At 31.9% G+C, this 20824-nt stretch overlaps 1 protein-coding gene across 1 annotated transcript; it reads right to left on the bottom strand.

The window, feature by feature from the left end:
* Positions 1–1005: 1005 nt before the first annotated feature.
* On the bottom strand, positions 1006–18980 carry LOC129227031 (26S proteasome non-ATPase regulatory subunit 7-like). The gene is made up of 8 exons (XM_054861666.1): positions 18910–18980; positions 17612–17800; positions 14877–14969; positions 13843–13940; positions 11859–11939; positions 9159–9250; positions 3120–3231; positions 1006–1378 (listed from the first exon to the last, which is right to left on the bottom strand). Exons 2-8 carry the CDS (start codon positions 17784–17786, stop codon positions 1067–1069), a joined length of 963 nt encoding a protein of 320 aa, XP_054717641.1. The 5' UTR covers positions 17787–17800; positions 18910–18980; the 3' UTR covers positions 1006–1066.
* Between the last annotated feature and the right edge of the window lie 1844 nt (positions 18981–20824).

Genomic DNA, 20824 nt, shown 5'->3' with positions numbered 1-20824 from the left:
AGAATATCTACTTGCATAGGGTTCCCAAAATAAAATTACTTATGCAAAAATTAGACGACCACACAAATGTTGGAAATATTGCCCTTGTGCTATTGGTGTACTCTCTTAAGGCTAGAACAAGGTTGGAGAAATCACTTTTAATCTTCATCAATACAAAACTAATGAAGATGCACGAAGCTGTTAGAATAAATGAAGCAAAAAATACAATAATTAAAGTCATAATGATGCAGAAATGAGAATCAAATCTCAAAAATTAAAAATTTTGGACAGTTGAAAAGGTATGAAGTAAAAGCTACATAAGTGGTGAAATTTCAAAGAAACAACAATTTAAAGCTTCTCAAAAAGAAAAAGCTGATGAAATATCCCACCCTCGCAAAGAAAGTGACAGCACAACTGAAGAAAAAAAGCAGCATTGGAGGAAATCCAAGGTTTTAAGCAATAGGTAGTGTTGAGCGATTTAGTCTCTAATATTACATTACGTGCAAAAATTATGATCTGATGTTTACTAGTTAGGTTTTGTTGATGCATACGAAGTTCAGAAAATTTTCTTCTAAATTATAAAATTTTAATAATGAGTCACTATTGATTATATTGTTTTTATGCCACCATGTGCCAGTTATTTGAGCTAGCTTTGTGCAAGTTTTACGACAAAAAAGGAAAAAAAAATCAATTTTAAATCAGTAGTTAGTATATTTTTTCAAAATTTTGAGTTGTGTCACTTTCCTTGCCAAGCTGCATTACGTTGAATTTTTTTTATAAAGAAGCCTACTTCAAAAATTACTTGTATTTCTATAATTAACAGCTGGGATCAAAAGTAGTTTTCCTAACATAAAGTCGAGAAATTTCACTGAAAGCAAAGTATAATTGGCTTGTCTAGTTTAATTTTACCCCCCCCCCAAAAAAAAAAAAAAATTTTTTTTGTTGACATATGCTTGGGAATCAAATTGACACAAATATTGAATTTTTTGTTTCCATGCTTCCCAAAAAGCTAAAATAACAAAAATGTATAAGTTTTTATACTTTTTTTATTTAGCAATAAAATTATTAATAAAAATAACAAAATCTTTTAAGTACTTTTCACATCTTTTTTCTTTTCATCTGCCTTTGTGTCTTCTTTATCTTTTCTCTCTTTCACTTCTTCTTTTTTGCTAGTCTCTTTCCTTTCAGCATCTCTATTCGTAATTTTGTTGTTAATTAAATTATGAAGAGCTATTACTGATCTCGATAATGAAGCTAAATACACCACAAGCATTTGGTCATTAGTTTTAACATACATGGACTTGACAAACTCTCGAACACTTGCATCAGGCAGCAAATTAAAAATATCTTGAAGCTGGTATATTATGGTATGGTTAACAGGCAGATTCCCTGTTACAACCTAAAAATATAAAGTAAAGCAAACAAATGAGTGAATTCGAAAACATTTGTGCAGCAGTTTTGATTAATTTATAGCAGATAATAAATGGTAGAATCAAAGAGGTTTCATTAATATGAATATAGTAACAGTGTGAGAAATAACGATTTAATTTTGGGGAGCAATACTGCTTCTCCAATTCTGATATTGAGAAGCAGTTCTGTAAATTTGAGGAGCAGCTTTATGACATTTGCAAAAAACCATTTTCAACAAGAAAACAAACAAATTTTGAAAAATGCCATCTTTAATGTGTGCATTTAAAATGTTTTGAATAATGACTTTGGTTAGACTTTTATCACTAATAAAATAGAAGAACTGGTACAAATGAGTGCTTCTACAAATACACGAATATTTAGGACATGAAAATTTTAAAAAATTAAATTTATACCATTAAAATTTTTTTTATTATTTGCACTCTATTTATTAACAAAAATAGTCACCTAAAATAATTAAGTACGCTGTATCAACATGTAGTTTTGTTATTCACATTTGAAAAAAAAAAAAAAAAATTGCACTGCAAAATTTTTGATCAGACTTACAATGTTGTATCCTGTATCATATATTTCGAATTGCAAACTGTGATGCGATACCGCATATTTCCTACACTATACAGTAGACTTTCATTTCACGTTTTTTTTGTTTAGGTTTTAATTTAATACAGAATAGCAAAGAAAAATTTTTCCCAACTTTCAAAATTCAAACTCCTGAGATTGCAGACAACATGCAATGAATTGCATTTTAGAGTGCTTATAAGCAAAACTTGCACGATTCAGAGCTCACTGAAGAAGAGCTTTCGAAAATTATAAAAGAGGACAAAACCAACAAGAATGCAACATTGATGACACTTCACGAAAAACTTTCACATTGAAAGTTTTGAGCCATTCCATGACAATAGCAAATGAGTTTCCTCATTTCTTAGTGAAGGAACATCTCGTCATGGAAGTGACGTGAGAAATTGTAGAAATGTAATGCCATATGAGGAACTTCAGGGAAAAATGATTAATAACTGCCAACAGACTATCATAATGAGCAGTTTTTATAAACAGTAAATTTATTCAAGTTTTCTGTATGCCCATTGGGCAAATGTACTGAAAATATTACACATGTAATTTTTTATATATTTACCTATCACAAGATTATATATATATATATATATATATATATATATTTTTTTTTTTTTTTTTTTTTTTTTTTTGACTATGGAACCAAAAGTTTATTTGTTTAGCTTTACAATAAGCTGTGTTTGATCTTTCTATTAATTTAAATGAATTTATTAGAGCTTTTAGGGAAAGGATCAAACCTGCCAAATTTCTCATCTGCAGAGCAAAAAATGTTTTATCTTGGAAATAAAACTTTTTGCAAGAAAAAAGTATTACGGTTACGAAGGTCAGAATATTAATACATATTACCTACTAAATTTCATCAAAATCAAATGTTGTGCGGCACGAAAATATCTAAAAATTTGTTGATTTTATATGGAATGACCCTAAAACAAAACAAAAAAAAAAAAAAAGAATGGCTCTTTAACGAGAAGGGAAAATAGCAACAAGTGGATGCAAAAGAAAACACATTTATTAAGAAAGCAAGAATCTTAAAATAACAAAGCTTTAAGAACCTCCAAATTTCCTGGAGGCACAGTAAAAAATAAGTTTTCATACAGCTGCTGACAACAAAATACTTAAAACACAGTTAAATTCAAACTTACTTGGTCTAAATAATCTTTTATATCCGCTATCTGTGAATGAAGTCCTTTTAGACCACGTAGCTGATTAGTGATTCTCTGTGATAGTGTTCCAAGGGTGGTATCTTTAATATCTCTTTGGGGCAAAAATTAAAACAAAAGTAATTATTACCTTTTAGCTGATATTATTCAGCAGGTGATAATTAACTCAAATGCATGAGGCAAATACGGAGTGAATTTAAATACAAAAAGCAAACAGAGCTTTCTTGTAACCATTTTACTTAGGATCAAAGCGACCAATTCAGAAAACATAGGATTTTTTTAAAAAGAAATATAAGGCAAAAAAATAAATAAATAAATAAAATAAAATGTACACAGCAATATCTAAATTAAATTATATATACACAATAGGGCTAGTCGATATCAGAATTTTAATACTGTTTCTTTGCTCTCCAAATATCAATATTTTCTATATATTTAGGCCTACCTATTCATTTTTTTTTTTTTTTTTGGAGGGAGGGGGGTTGCAAAAGGATATAAATGCAATGAATATTATATAAGTAAAGTATCTGCAACTCTGCAATATAAAAGCAATATAAAAAAATCATTGAACAACTTCAAAATATATATATATATATATATGGCTGGAAAATATATATATATATATATATATATATATATATTAGTCCAACAATTTATTCTAACAATAGCTTAACAAGGGTGTCAATGGGGGGAGGGGTTATGATGCAGACTATACCTTTCAAATATCTAGAGAAGTTATTTAAAAGGCTTTAGCCTCTTAAGTAGGAGACCAAGTTTTTTTTTTTTTTTTTTTTGTGGGGGGGGGGGGGGTGTGGGAGCGTGTGCGTGGAGGGAGAGGTGATGAGGCAAACAAAACCTTAGAAATTTCTAAAGAAAGTATTTTAAAAAGATTTTAGTGGGGGCTTTTTTTGGGGGAGGGGTACTCAGTCAAATTGTCGGAAGCAGCATTTGGAGGAGTCAGCACATTAAGATGATAAAAGGAAGGGGGCATGGGAATAACTAATGGTCCATAATACAGTTGAACCCCAATTTAACGAACCCTTATTTAATGAATTTTGTGATTTAGCAAATTTTTTTTCCCTCAACTAAAATGAAGGCAAAAACCCCTATTTACCGTATAATAAACCTCGAATTAACGAATTATTTTAACAGCCATAAGAAAAAATTTTTTGTTAGTTTGAGTTAGGAAATATTGGATTGTTTTCCAAATGATATATGTATATTGTACGAAGCAGAAAAAGACTTTTCTTTGAGTCTGCAATTTTTGACGGCTGATAGGGCAACCAATAAATAGCAATTCTGATGCAGACAGAGATAGTACTCCCATTAAAACTTGCTCTTTTGAGTTCTCTCTCTAATGTTTTACATGAGTTGGAAACTAAAAAAAATTTTGAAAAAAAAAAAAATAGAACCGACTTTAAAATTGCTCTAAAAAGTGAAAAATAATTTTATTCTTTAAAAATCATCGATAATGCTTTTAAACATAATTTTTGAAGTTGGCGCAAAAACAAAACCTAAAATCCAGTGTAACCATGCTTCGTTCATATTTTTTTTCAGAAAAGCATCCAAAGTTACGAACGAAACATTTATATCGCTATTCAAATATGCTGTCATCAATGCATAATGTATGTGATAGTGAAGAAACTGGTCCTGGTTAAATTTATAGTTGTATTTGAGTTATGACTGTGAATGATTTTATTTATCATTTTTGCGCCAACTTCAAAAATTATGTTTAAAAGTATTATCGATGGTGTTTGAAGAATAAAATTATTTTTCACTTTTTAGAGCAATTTTGAAGTCGGTTCTATTTTTTTTTTTTTCAAATTTTTTTTATTTCATTCTTTTTAGTGTAAATGTAGGTATTTCAGAAATAATAAGAAGTTACCATCACGAAACTTCACATTTTTTTCTTAAAAATGCTCCATACTAAAAAAAAAACTATTGACACACGTTAAACTTTAAGCGATTGGCACTAAAAACTTATCTTTGTTTCTCTCTGGAAATCATGTGTAGTTAATTTAATTATAACCATTTAAGTATTATGTTTTTCCTAACTAATTTACATTCCACAGCATCTAAGTTGCTCATGATGCAATCCTGTATTTTCTTACTTAGCCCCGATCATCTGTTATCGGCATAGGTGATAACGATAAAAATACTACAGAGTAGTTGAGTCAAACCTAATGGTAGCATTGTGAAGGCTAAGCAGATCCTAATCACTGCATCACCTCGCTTCCAGGTTAGGTTTACCCCTACTATGGAGCAATAGCACTGAAGAAAGGAAGATTTTGATAATTCACATAGGGTTACTATAAATCAGCAGGGTTACTAAAATAAAATTATTTACTCCAAAAATGAGACGACAGCGCCAGATTCCCCATTATCGAAGTATCCCTTGAAGAAATTTGATGCTTGCTTCAGAGAAGCCTTCATTCAAAATTATCATTACAATTACTATTAATGTTACTGTTATATGGCACCAAACTTTTATAACAATGAATTTCATTTTGTCGCGTAGATGAAGATAGCGAAGACAATGTGAAAGCCAAATGAAGCGAATACTCGAGATCTTTATTCAGAACCACGAATAAATGTTACATCTCCTTATATACAACTTGAGAAAGTGCTGGAACTTCCCAGACTTGGAAAGATACAGAAATTAATAGAAGATTCGAGAAAATACGGGAAACAGTAGAAACGAAATTTTAGTAAAATTCACTTTGTCCTAGTCGGGATTTGAACCCGGGTCGCTTGTGTGTAGGGATGGAACGTTTAGTTCGGACCCGGTCACAGTGAACGGGTCTTTCAATCGAACTAGTTCAGCTTTTAGTTCAGTAGAAAACAATCTAGTTCACAAGTTCGTTTAGTTCTTAGTTCGTTTAGTTCTTCGTTCATTTAGTTCTTAGTTCGATTTCGTTTAGTTCTCTTTTTCTCGTTCGATTTGGCAACTAGTTCGTTCGTTTAGTTCTTAGTTCGATTTCTTTAGTTCGATTTGGCATCTAGTTCATCAGTAGTTCTTTTCCTCATCTAGTTCACTGAACTAGAAATCTAGTTCCCTGAACTAAAAGCTGTTTAGTTCAGTATTGCATCTAGTTCGATTTCATCTAGTTCGACCAGTTTTCCTGTGTGTCTCTCGCAGTGCATCTGCTTTTCATTCAGTCATTCAAGATTCAATGGAGCTATTGTTTAACAGAGGCGGGTGGGGGAAAGTTCGGGAATATTCTTGACTTTCCTTTCAATTCAATCGCGATGCACGATGGATGTGGAGTGATTAGTGAAATAGGCGGAGTATGTGCGCCTCGTCACATGCATTGGGTGCACTTATTTCAGAATTAAATTGACAGATTATTATTTTGTTTTTTAATTTAAACTTCAAATTATTTCCATTGCACAAATAGACTTTAAAATGAAAAGAAAAAGGCTTTGTAAAGAATTTTTTTTCCACTTTCGACAGTGCAAATGAAATTAGGAATGACTTTTTTGTGCTTTCTAATAAAAATGTTCTGCCTTTCCTAAAACTCATATTTTTCTCAATCCATTTGCACGGGTGTGAGATTTTTGCGCATAAATTTGCAGTTTTCCCCTGGAATTTTTAGGCATTTTATTGTGGTATATTCCAATAAAAGGAACCCTTATATGTATCATAAACGAAGCATCAACTTTTTAAAAACAATTTGTGTAGTATACAAATATTGACTTGTACGTGTTACGCCCGCAACACCGTAAAAATCATTGTTTTCAAATACAATAAAAATACAATATTTCATAAAATGAGTACAATATCATTTGCTCAATGTGTTTTGAAAATTTCGCAACTAGTCAAGTTTGTTGGCCCCTTAAGTATTTTTTATTTTTTTATAGTTTTTGAATTAATCTCCATAAGTTTTTTTTTTTTTAACATGTCGTAGTACATCGTTTTGGTTGTGTTAAGTAAATTATCACTTTTCAGTGCTGGCTCTACAATCTTTCCTAGTCGTTGTATATCTTTTGAAACTGGCGCCTTGTCTAATTTTTTTTTTTTTGAGTTTTTATAAGGAGTTTCAACGAGAAAAACACAAATGAGGGCGCCCTTAAAAAGTTGCTGCCTGAGGCAAGAGGGCGTCAGTTTGTTCTCCCGAATTCCTACAGTCGCTTTCAAGGCAAAATATTTCAGCAAAATATTTGAGAGTTTAAAATATTCAAAAGAAAATGAAAAAGGAACACAATCATATCATAAAATACATTGAATTCAAAACCAATACATTAAAACATTTCAGTTAATACAGCTCTCTTGCCATGAATTGTTTGCAGAGCAGAACCAGAAAATATTCTTAGCGAATTAGTGGCGAAATGAAGGGGGGGGAGAATAACTTGAGTAGTTAATGAAAATCCTGGGCGCGAGGGGGGGAGGGCAAGAGGTAGGAGGCCGCATGTTCTAAAATAATACTATGTTAAAATTTATTATTATTATTTAATTTTAACTTTTGCACTTTCTATTCTATAAGCGGGGGGGGGGGGGGGCGCACTAAGTCTGTGTACGCTATCGATTGAGAATTAAAAAATGCTCTTGACAGTAAATGTGAGGATGAAAACAAAAATGAATAACTCAGAAACATTAATTTTTGTAACAAGACCAACGAATCTCTAAAATGACGAAACTTTAACACAAAACATGAAGTGTGACGCAATAAATTAAAAATCAACATAAATACTTAATGGTAAAAGAAAATGAGTTGAAAATAATTGTAAAGGTGCATATATGCACTAATGTATTGCTCAAGGGGTCCCCCCCCCCCTGAGCAAAGGCGCAACCCTCTAAAAATCACGAATCCCCCCAAAGCAGGAGCCTCCCCCGAAAAAAAGAAAAAATACCCCTACTACCCCTCCCCCTAAAAATTTCAATGGCGCAGCCTGTGCCATGACCCCCTCCCCCCACCCCAGGTTTTAACCCCTGATTGTTAAAAAATATTAGTTTTGATAATTAAACCGAAAAATATAAATAAATACGCGGAAATTCTCCAAAAATTATACATAAATACGCGAAAATTCAATCAGCCCAAATTTCCACAGCCCGGCAAATTGCAAAATCCCCCCCCCCCCCCGTCCTTTAAAAAGGGAGAACTACCTATCTGGCACCATGTGACTATATTTTCCCGCCAAAAAGCTCTGAATAGTTCATTTGAACTAGTTCATTGAACTAGTTCACAAGGTTGAGATGAACTAAACGAACTAATTCCTCGAAAGGAACTAAAACTTCCATCCCTACTTGTGTGGGAGGCGAGAATTCTACCACTGAGCCACCGTTATCCTCGGATGAAAAGTGCGAACTTCGCTACAATATCATTTTAATCATTTAATAGGGAAATTGCATAAAATTTACTAAAAAAAGAATCATCAAAATCGGTTCACTAGGTAAGACGCTATGAGTGGACAAACAAAAAAAAACATACATACGGTATGAATTGATAACTGCCTCCTTTTTGAAGTTGGTTTAAAAATATATCTCATGCAGCAAGCTGTAAATGACAGAGTATTTTCTTTTCTCCATAAAGTCAAAAGAGAATATTTCGAGTCAAGTATCAAGGAAATTTTCAAACATCTATTACTCTGTACATTAAAATTTCAAGTTAACTAGTGTGTAGAGTCGCGAAATGCTGAGTAAAAAGTGCACACTTTCTAATTACGGATATTTTTGCGCAGATGCATTTAAAGTTTTTAGATAAGGTAAGTGCAGTTTTTTTTAAAATTTTTTTTCACATCTTGATATTACGAATAATCCTGATTTAACATATAAAATTTTCGGTCCCAATGAATCTGTTAAATCGGGGTCCGACTAATAAAATAGTATACCGGTAGATGTTTTAAGACTTTCTGGGAGCAAGAGGAAAAATTTTGTAAAATTATTTCAATAAAAAATTTTGAAAAATCAAGGTTATTCTGAATTCAAAAAAATTTTTTTTTCTTTTTTTCACACATATTTCATCTGTTCCTAATAATTTGAGAAATATATTACACCAAAGGTAAAAGTGTTCTAATAAATACCTAAGCAAGTGTTCCACACCAACTTCTTCAGCTTCCTCGGCCCCAATTTCACTTGCCACATGCTCAAACGTTTTTGTAGTAGGTGTTCCATCCTATTAATAAAAAAAAAATATTATTGATACACCCAAATAACAAGAAAAAAAAATGATTTTATTCAGGATTGGGTTTTTATTGGGAAAAACTAGTTTTGACCAGGACATGGGGAAAAACTAGGTTTTCACTGGTACAATCCATGGTAAAAACCAAGAAAATACTATACGCCCCAGCTTATTTGAGGGCAGGCAATGATTTATTATTTTTACTAATAAGCCTCAACACTATATATCCTATAAAGCCATTCCATTTCATATCAGGCAGGGCCTGCCACATAACTATCACCGATTTTTTTAAACAAATTACAGTAGTTACAACTAAGGGACATATGAAATATCCCAAAAGGATTTTGCAAGAATTTTTTTTTTCTTCCGTTACAGCCTACTAAAATTCTGCATAAAATCGGCCATTTTGGAAAAAAAAACCCAGCAAAACACTACATTTGAAGTGGACACTATTTCAAAAGTATTTATTTTTTTCTAAAAATAAATAAGAACCCATACACCTCTAGACATCGTTTTCGAAATGTTTTTTTTTTTTTTTTTGATAAAGAAAAAAATTATTTTTGTGGCAAAAAAACTGCCTTTTTCCCGATTTTATGATTTTTTTTCTCCATGAAAAAAAAAGGTTTGTTTACTAAACAGAGATGGCAGTCTAAAGCCTTTATATGATAGCTTAATAAGATATTTTATTATAATCCTTAGATGCATACAGCCTTAGAAATAAAATTGGAAATTCTGAAAATTTTCAAAAATAAGCTATTTTTGAAGCAAGATGAATCAAAAAACTCATTTTTTTTAAATCTAAAAATTGTCTCATTTGAACCCCATCTAATGCTTAACAAGTGGATATACACCGCATCCTGTATTTTTTCCCATAAAATGTTTTATGATTTTTTGAAAGTGACCTTATATAGGTCCTTATTTATTTTTAGAAAAAAATAATTATTCAAATAGGTTAAATACTTTTGAAATAGTGTCCATTTCAAATGGAGGGTTTTGCTGGTTTTTTCCAAAATGGCGGATTTTGTGCAGAATTTTAGTAGGCTGTAACTGAAGAAAAAAAATTTTCTCTTGCAAAATCCTTTTGGGATATTTCATGTGTTCCTTAGTTGTAACTACAGTAATTTTTTCAAAAAAAAAACGGTGATGGTCATATGACACTTTTCGTACCTGCCTGCCTGATTTGAAATGAAATGACTCTATATTATAGTTGATTTTCATGTATTATTTTGTATAAACATATACAAAAATAAATTTTGTATAAACATATATTACATGTTGGCAAGTAGCTTTTGGGCCATTGGGCAAGTAATAAGAAGACAGCTATCTCATGAGTTGCATGAAAAAAAAATCAAAATAAGGAGGAAGAGAGGGCAAATTCTGAGCTATTAAAAACTCAAATTGAACCTTCCATTTATTTTTCTAAGTTAGTCAGTAGCTATTAATTTAAATCTTAACATAATTCATTTGTGCTACATGTAAACACAATGTAGATCACATCTTACATCAATGTAGATCAGTCTTATTGTTCTTCTACATACACATACACTGCTAGGCTGTTAAGAAGACACAAAGATTTACATGATATTTTCTCACAAAATACAGTCTCTGAAAATGTAGTTTTGGACAGGACAGTAAAAACAATGGTATTTACATGGCAAAACAAGCAGTGTACAAAACCTTATCAACCCTGTGGCTTGGATGATTTGACACGAATAGACCCTCATGTGGTTTAATAACACAATTCACCAAGCAGAGTATTAAAAGCTCAAATTACACTAGTCAACAAAAAAGGAACTTTTTGTCCGTATCGCGTCCCATTGTAAGGATTTCTTGGTGAAACCTTTTATCATGCTTACTACTCGCAGCAATAGTTTTCAAACAAAATATACCGGAAGAAGTGAACGAAATAGAGTTTCAGAGGTACATCATTCATGAGTGGTCACAGAACTTTCATAGGGATTGTTTGACCAACTGTTTGTAGTTCTTGTCTTCTCTGTTGCTTAGAAATACTTTTAATACACCCTTAAAGGCTTAGATTTTTTCAACCTTCGCAATTTTTTTTTTCTTTCAAAAACTGATCTTTATAACTGCGTGTATTTGAAGTGCTGTTGAAATTTCTCATATTAACCTTAACTTCAATATATCTTGGAAATTTACCTTAAGGTATTGGAAAATTGTCCTTGTATGCAGCTTTCACAAAGTTCTTCATTTTTCCCAGCAGAATGAGCATGGGTGGAATCAGAAATGAATGGATCAACTAGAGGCTCATTTTAGGCATTTCTCTTCCCAGAATTTAAATTTCCTGAAGTGAATTGCAGTTTTCATGAAGTGAGATTTTCTATCTCAACCTGGGGTTGAAGTTTAGAAGTCAGTCTCATGGGGGATGTTTTTATCTGCCAGGAAAAAAGAGCATTATAAAGATTTCACCATCCTAGTTGGCTCTGTACCTTGAAAACTAGAGCTAATCTCAACTTTTATGGTGAATTTTGTGTTTAGAGGAGAAAAATGCTTCGGAAATAGTTGTTTTGGAGCTGGATGCATTTTTGGTGCTGACTAGTGTTATTATTTTTTTTTTTCAAGTAACATGAGGAAATATACTTACATCATGTACTTCCTCTTCAGCAATATATGCCTCAGTAGGAAGTCCCAGGTCTTTTGGCTTTGCACCAATAATTACCAAAACCTAAGGATTCATCAGGAAAAAAGAAAAATATATAAGTCAAGAATAAAACTATTCTTGAAAGAGAGTGAATGCAATAAATTATACAGTAGACTCCGGCTAAACTAACCATAATTCACTTAAGTACGTAAGACAAAGTAAAAAAGAAATCATCAAAAGTATTTTAGCTATAAAATAAAATATTTATACTGCCAAAACAGTTGAATTCTTTACTAGTAGTATCGTATTCTCTTTGCAATTTAAAAAAAAAAAACACTTACTTCCTAGCATTAATTTTCATGATGTGAAAGTAAGTGGTACAGAAACTCGTTAGTTATTGAAATTATGAAACCATAGTAAGTCTATATCCGCTTAAGTTGACATATTTTCATGTTCCCTTGGGGTGTTGAGTTACTTAGATTGCACTGTATATGACTGCTGATATTAGAAGCAATAGTTTTCGTCTACAAGGTCAATTGTTGATAAAGGTCACTGAGGACCAAATTCAAAATCCAAATCTGGAATTCAAAATATGGAGGTGTTTGTGAAATTTCCTTAAAATAAACATGAGGAAAAAGGTTGAATGTACTATAATTGAATGGAAAGTGAAAATACTTTATATAAGTTGGTGTTTGAGCTGGACAGGTTTGAGATGAACAGTTTTAATTTGATGTCAAAGGAAAGTTCCTCAAGTTTTTAAAAAATATGTTTTTAAAAAATCAGATTACTTTTAGTAATAAAAAATATATTTATTTTAGTGATAAAAAATCTATTAACTGCTAAGCAGTTAAAATCTATCGACTATAAAAGCAACATTTCTGAACACATATAGTGACCAACAGTTAGTAAAAGTGCAATATGCAGCTGCTAAAGAAATAAAATATGAATGTCATAATATAAAAAAAAACGAGCTGATGTGTGCATCACATGACTTCCTTTTACGCCTATTTAATGATAATATTAGTGCCTTGGAGTAAGCAAAGAAACACTTTAAATATTTTGCCCCAAGTTTGTTGTTGCGAACTGAAGCAAAAAACGTTTTATACAGATTAATTTTCTCAATATTGGACATTTTACTGTGATTCAATGGTTAGCTCTCTAAATATCGCCAATAGTGGCCAAAATGAAACCACATTTAAAATTTAAAAAAAAAAAAGCCATATTTTTTGCCAAGTTGGCAAAAAAACTTGGTGACTAAAAGCTTGCTGATATGTTGGCAAATGTTTGCCAAATTATAACACCACTTGAGTTTGCATAATTGATATTAACACTGATTTTTCTCCAAAAAGGTGTAAAAGACCCCCTTAGGAACATCCGAAGGCAACCAAAAAGGGGAGGTGTACAACTAGATCTCACTAGGAGTCTACATACCAAATTTCAAGTTTCTAGTACATACCATTCTTGAGTTATGCGAGATACATACGCACATACACACGTCACGAGAGAACTCGTAATTCGGGGGTCGTAAAAATGGATATTTCGGGTGTTTATGCATTCTTAGGGTTTTTTTTTCAATCCACGTGTGGTCAGGTTGAAAAAAAAACTCAACATTCATTAGGGGGCAAACAAAATAGAAATTAATGCCTATTTATGAGACAAAACTTTTTTTGCAAATACAATACTTCCTTTACTTTGTAAAAGGAAGTAAACCTTGCCAGAATAGCTGCAGAAATCATCTCGTGTGTGAGCTCCAGTTCCCAACAATACTCCGCTTTTTTGCACTCCCACACTCCTGTGAAAAGCAGAAACTGTGGATTTAGTTTTTTAACGCAATCTTGCTAGTAGGCTTCATTGTCACTTGCGTCAGTACCAGAAGCTTCAGTCTTCTCTACTCTGGGTGTGGAAAAGTTTCCAGCAAATAATGTCTCATGTGTCACTGCTCTCAGTCAATCAATTTAAAACAAAACAAGATTTTAAAACTATTTACCGAGTTTGGACAATATCTCCTGATTAGTTCATTTACTGCGATATCATTCTGATTAAGCTTTGGGCCAGTGTGATACCATCCAACAATGCGCTCACGAGCTAAAATACAAAATGAAATGTTCAATGTAATTACAAATTATTTGGACAGTGCAATCAAAGCTCTTTTCATTAACAAAATGAAGAAAATATTAATCCTTTAAAAAAATAAAAAAAAAGAATAAAAGTTATTCTTATTATATTAAAAGCATATACTTAGAAGAAACTCATTATCATAATCAAATACATTTTGACAATAAATAATCAGAATCCCTTTAACATATTCATCAATACTGAAATAAAATATTAACTAGAGATATTATATATGCTTTAAAAAATTAAATTAAGTCAAGAATTCAGAATTAATTTTTTGCTCTTTGACTCTTAAAAAAGCACAGAATTTAATTATATTCTTTTCAATTTTATGATTTTAATAAAAATGAAAAAAAAAATTTTTTTGTTTCAACAAAACGTAATTAACACCAAAAAAGAAAAAAATCCAATAATCTTATCAGGCGCGAAATGATTGCAATTTTCAATATGAAGCTATCAATAGCATAAAATCGGTAAATTAAACAATTTATTTAAGCAAAATTATTTTAGAATTGCACTTCAAAGTTCTACGCTAAACAAATTCATAACTCCTTAACATGATTAAAGCAAATATAAAATTAAGTCAGATTTAGCATAAATTTTTAAAATTTGAATCTTATAAAGAGCACAAAATTTTGTTTGCAAATTTTCAGTTTGATATTTTTATTTATTCAAAATGTAGTAAATCATCAAAAATTAGAAAAGTACAATCCTCATATTAGATGCAAACAGATGTAAAAACAGTAAATAAAATAAATTACTGACATGATCCCCAAAAATATTGAGCAAGAGAAAACAAAACTTTAGAGGTGAGCAAATAAAGCATAACAAAACAAATGGAATTTCAGAGCATAACCAGAACACAATCAGCCTTGATAAAAAAAATGAAGAAAATTTCAAACCTACCATTAACTTTTTTAAACATGCCGTACATATGTTCCAAATAATCATGATCTAGAAACCACACACTCTTATCTTTTTCATCTTCGTCAAAAGGAACTGTAAAAAGGAAAAGAAAGAAAATATTATAATTAATACCAATCAGAACCATAGTGGTACCTCTATATGTGCACATGATCTGGTAAGGGAAAAAAATATAAGAAACATTAAAATGAAATATGATTAAATACACTTCCTGCTTTCAGAAAGATCTTTGTTAATTTTTAAGACCAGGTATGAAAAAGTTGAAAATTTAAATGAAAAAATTCAAACTTGTAAACAGTCTCTGCTAAGACGCTACCTGGAACTAAATTACTTTATTAATTATTAAAACAAAAAATAAAATAACCTTATCTTCGGTAGTACATGATTGTCAAAAATGATAAAATATTTACAAGACGTTCATTTTTAATTCTGGTCATAAGTCATGATTTTTCCCAATTTTCCAGGTGTGCGGATACCCTGCGTATAACATTCCAGCAGAGTTTAAATTCATTCACCAATATGCACTTGTTGGTTTTCTTATAAAAGCCAAGTTTACTTTTTCAATAAATGATTTTTACTTTTCTTGTTATACAGTGAAAAAGTTTTGGCAAAAAAAAAAACGCTAAAAAAAAGTGCATTGTTAATTTACTGACTGAATAAAATGACTGGTAATATCAACGGCAATGGCATGTGATTTTTTGAATACTTCAACAAAACTCATTTATAATCATTTAAATTTCATTTAAAAAGACTAATTTTCTAATATAGGGAAACATTTTTTTTTTAAATTTTTGTACTGTACAATGTTATGTAACAACTACCTAATTTTTACTTTCTTCTATATCTAATATATAGAAGAAAGTATTGGATTCGTGCAAATTTTCGAATTTCGAATTTTGACGGATTCGAACGTTTTGAGGTGTGCTGAGTCCATTTCGACCATTTTTGGAAAATGTCTGTCTGTCTGTGTGTGTGTATGTATGTGTGTGTGTGTGTGTATGTATGTGTGTCACGTCTGTGTGTGACCAGTTTTTTGTGGCCGCTCTACAACAAAAACTACCGCATGAAATCGAACGAAATTTAGTACACATATGTGCCCCTATGTGAACTTGTGCCCATTAGTTTTTGGCGCGAATTCCTCCAAGGGGGGTGGAGCAATGGGACGTTTTTCGAGTTACGCGTGCTTGCTATTCCTCAGGAAGTTACTGGCGGAATCAAACAAAATTTGGTCCATATGTTGGTATTAACAGGAACAGGTGCTGATTCAATTTTGGTGTCAATAACTCAAACGGGGGTTGAGCTGTAGAACGTTTTTTGTCGTCAATTGTGACTGCTGTATCTCAAGAAATAATGAACGGAATGAAAGAAAAATTTATCGGCAAGTAGCCCTTAGTGGGTATAAGAACTGATTTTATTTTTGTGTCAACAGCTAAAAGGGGGGTAGCGCAATCACCCGTTCTTTTTTTCCATTTTGAGTGTCCTATCTCAAGAAGTAATGCTACGTTCTGGTTGAAATTTGGAATATATGTGAATCCATATGTAAACAGGCTTTGGTTCTATTTTGACGCCGATCGCTCCAAGAGGTGTTGATTTTTTTTTTTGCGAATAAAAATATTTTTATTAATGCAACAATAAGAAAGATAAATCGTAATAGATTGTCGTCTGCGTATTTCTCGTGATTTTAATTGTATGGAAATGATAGGAAATATGATCTCAATGATTTAAAATTTTTAACTGTTGCCATCTTATGTTTGTTAACAAATAAAATATTTGTAATTAATTCAAGCAAGGCTTTTGAAATAACTTTCAATTTTCGCTCTTTGCTTTGCTTTTGCAATAATTCAGACATTGGGATGGTCGTCAAGTTTTTGCATGTGTAATTTTGTTTTTGTTGGGAATATTGCTTCCTTGTCAAGCATGGGGAGGGATCAGAAAAAAAAAAGAAAAATATAGAAGAAAGTTTCGTGATGGCCACAACATACTAGTTAGTCTTGTTCGTGGAATTTACAAATACAATACTCTAATTACATTAATGATACAAATATAATTTTCATTTTGATTAAAATAAAAAACTTTCGATAAAAGCTGGTTTTTCTAATGCTGGCTCTTCTCAAGCGATTTAAATAAAAACAAGCTGGTTGATTTTTTTTTTTTTTTTTTTTTTTTTTTTTGACCAGTTAAAATTTAACAGCCCCGATTTTCTTGCTCTTCCAAAGATGATAAAGAAATATTCTGAGATATAGCGTTGAGTGAGGGATATTAAGGACTATTGCAACTTCAGACACAAAATTTATCCTCCTTAGTTCAGGCTTGTGTCAAACTGATAATGGAAGTAAATAAAGCAACATGATACTTGACAATACTTGGTCTGATTGGCGATGGGATGCGAAAACAGTGTAGTAAGATAAGCCAAATGTTCCAGAGAAGAATTGCCAATGCAAAGAAAAATAGCATTGTTCATATAGCAAATGTTCTCACCAACGAACAACTCTCTTTGTTTACTTCTGCAATCAATTCTCCCAAACTGCACTTTAGTTTCAATCAATTTTCAACATTCCACTTAATCATAAAAAAATTAAAATATGATATAGTAAAACTGCTTGAATGAAACTTTTGAATTAGTTTACAAAAGAGTTCAATAAATAAATACATGAAATGACATTACATATACGAAAAAAGAAAACAAAACAGAGCCTAATATAAGTTACTGTACTTACCGGCAAAACTATTTGAAACATCTAGAATCCCTTTTCCTTTCCATGAACCTAACAAAATTCCAACGACTCTTTTCTGATTCCCAATTTTACCCATTCGATTGAAATGATCAACCACACTCAACAAAACTAAAGGATGAACAATCACTTTAGAAATGGGTGGATCTTGGGAAGGCATGGCTGTAATTTAGTCTGAAATCCAAAAAACATCCAATAATTAAAAATTTTGATTAAGATTTAATTTAATTTAATGTATTTTTAAAAAGCTAGCATCATATATATTTCTGAAATAAACAAAAACTTATCAACTCATTATTACTAACTGGTATCCCATGATATTTCACAATGAGTAGGGGCATGTTGGTCCATTTATTTACTGTTCCTTTTTTCACCCTATCAAAAAAATTAATGAACTGTTTGGATTTCTATAACAAGTTTCATTAAACATTTCTCACTACTCCAGGTTTGTTTGAAAATGTTGAATTGATTAACTTTTTTTATATTAATTTTTTAACGCATCTTTGCAAAGTGGACCAACATGTCCCGGTGCTTGGGGTACATTGGACTGCAATACGCAAAAAACTTCTGCTACAATTTTAGTCAGTGTTGTTTTGCGTTATATAGCCTATGGCAGCAGATTTGTGTAAAGGCAAAGATTTTTTTTACCCTTAAAATATTATTATTCCCTATAAAATGAATTCAATAAACCCTTCGCCTCCCCCTTGGAAAATTCTGAAATGAGTGTTTTGTATTAAAACGTTTTCAAGAAGAACCGAGTCAAAAACTTGGGGAAGGATTGGAGAAAGTGTCAGCCTGTCAGCATTGTGTCAGATCTGATCAATTTGATTGCAAATTCAGAATCTCCAAGAAAAAATATCTGACATTCACGTTTAGAGTTTAGAAAAACAAAAAAGGGAAGAATAATATGCCAAGATGAGCATAAAGTTATTGATATCTATGCAATAGAACAGAGCTCATGTAAACAATAACGCGGCTACTAGCCGACAAGCTCCGAAAAAACTTGCATAGATTCAATCCAATTTTATTTTTCTTTAGGAACAGAAAATATAAGAATCTCTTCAATGCAGCGAATCGTTATAGCACGTTATAATAATAAAACAAGATAGAATTTTTAGCTCACAGAAACTGTGTTTTAATTCTTCGAACAAAATAAGTTAACATAAGAAATACATTTTATAAAGTTAATTTACAACACCTGTGACTTATTTTGAACAAAATATGCAGTATTAAATTTTATTTCATAGAAACACAATGAAATAAATAATTACATATGTACTTACTTTTAGACAGTTTGGCGTTCAAAATCGCTCTGTAATTCACAAAGCTTACAACTGTTGCCACCGAAAATTAGCAAATATGTTGAAAGTTTTACTCGGAGCTAAATATTTGACTGGAATGCAATCTGTGAGTGATAGTCAGTTTAATGGTCTCTACTCACATGACGTCACTAGTGGTATTTGACATCCTCAGGTCTTGTAGCAGAAGAAATTTCAATTTTCCAGAGTCCTAGCAAATGTTTTTTTTTCTTTTTTTTCTGTTTAAATACTATTTTTTTTTCTTTTTAAAGAAAAGACGTCTGTTAAAATTTTGCAACTTGGTAGTGTTGTAAGTCCGGGAGCTGTGGCGTGCTCCTGTAATCCAGCTGCTTGGAGGGCGAGACTGTCGGACGGTGTGAGGTTGGGAGTTCTGGCCTCAGCTGCTCTATGTCCAACAAGACACAAGCTATAGTACAGCTTGAGGACTTTGTATTTTCCAGGGATGACATTTTACTTCGTTTGAAAAAAATTAAAGAGACTAAGACTCCGGGACCTGATAATATTTATCCAAAAATTTTAGTTGAATGTGCGGAGGAATTAGCAGATGTAATCGTAAATATTTTCAATGCTTCTTATAACTCGGGGACAGTGCCAGAGGACTGGAAGCTGGCTAACATTACACCGCTCTTCAAGAAAGGGTCTAAAGGGAGTGCGGGAAATTATAGACCTGTGAGTCTAACTTCGGTGGTTTGCAAGATTTTTGAAACATTGATAAAAATTAAAATAGTAAATTTTCTAGAGACTAATAATCTATTCACTAGTTTTCAGTACGGTTTCAGGAAAGGTAAATCTTGTGCAAGTAACTTATTACACTTCTATGACAAAGTTACCATGGCTTTGGACAATAAGATGCCTGTGTAGATGTTGTTTACATTGATTTTCAAAAAGCTTTCAATAAGGGACCGCATGTTGCTCTACTTAGCAAATTAGCTGATATTGGAATAGGAGGGAAAACTTTCATTTGGGTAAAAAACTGGCTGACCGGAAGGAAACAAAGGGTAGTTGTAAGGGGAAATTATTCTAATTGGAGTGAGGTTTTAAGTGGGGTTCCTCAAGGATCAGTGTTAGGGTCTGTTTTGTTCGTTGTTTTTATGAACAATATTCACAAAAAATATTTCTGGGAACATGAATTGTTTTGCTGATGATGTCAAAATTATGGGGACTGTAGAAAATGAAGAACAAGCAAAACAGCTGCAAGAGGATCTAGATCATATTACGGAGTGGGCTGATAAATGGGGTATGGCTGTTAATGTTGGGAAGTGTCAAGTGCTACATTTAGGGCATGGAAATAAGTGTACAAGTTATTATTTGCAAGGTTCAGTCATTTGTCAGGCATACAAAGTTTCTGATCTGGGGGTCTTAAAGTCAGGATTTAAAGTTTAGCCAACAGTGCAGCACTGCTAGTAACAAGGCCAATAAGATACTTGGGTTTATCAATAGATCTATTTCAAACAAATCTAAAGAAGTTCTTCTGCCCTTATATAGAAGTTTGGTCAGACCTCATTTGGAGTATGCTGTTCAGTTTTGGTCTCCTTATCTTAAGAAAGACATGAATGTATTGGAAAGGGTTCAAAGGCGAGCTACAAGGCTAATAAATGGACTTTCTCACTTAGACTATGATTCTAAGAGCCAAGAGCGTTATAATATATTAGCTTAGAAGGCTAAAAATGTACAGTCTTGAGCAAAGAAGAGACCGAGGGGACATGATTCAGTTGTTCAAATTTATTAAAATGAAAGATGTTACGGGGCTAAAGTTTAGCACTGAAAACAGGACAAGGGGTCATTGTTTTTAGCTATTTAAATCTCAGGCTAACATGAATGTTAGGAAAAATTATTATTTTAGCAGGGTAGTGGAACCTTGGAACAGTTTACCGGAAGA

This window comes from Uloborus diversus, chromosome 7 (assembly GCF_026930045.1).
Source record: "Uloborus diversus isolate 005 chromosome 7, Udiv.v.3.1, whole genome shotgun sequence".
Classification (NCBI taxonomy): Eukaryota; Metazoa; Arthropoda; class Arachnida; order Araneae; family Uloboridae; genus Uloborus; species Uloborus diversus.
This window is presented reverse-complemented; position numbering and strand designations above follow the sequence as displayed.

Bases quoted from the DNA above. Each gene is read 5' to 3' on its own strand.
- LOC129227031 (XM_054861666.1), bottom strand. From the start codon at position 17,786: ATGCCTTCCCAAGATCCACCCATTTCTAAAGTGATTGTTCATCCTTTA. The intron at 9,251-11,858 runs GTAAGTATATTT...TTTTATTAATAG, and splicing joins CTGAAGAGGAAGTACATGAT to GATGGAACACCTACTACAAA. The intron at 3,232-9,158 runs GTATTTATTAGA...TTTGCCCCAAAG, and splicing joins GGTGTGGAACACTTGCTTAG to AGATATTAAAGATACCACCC.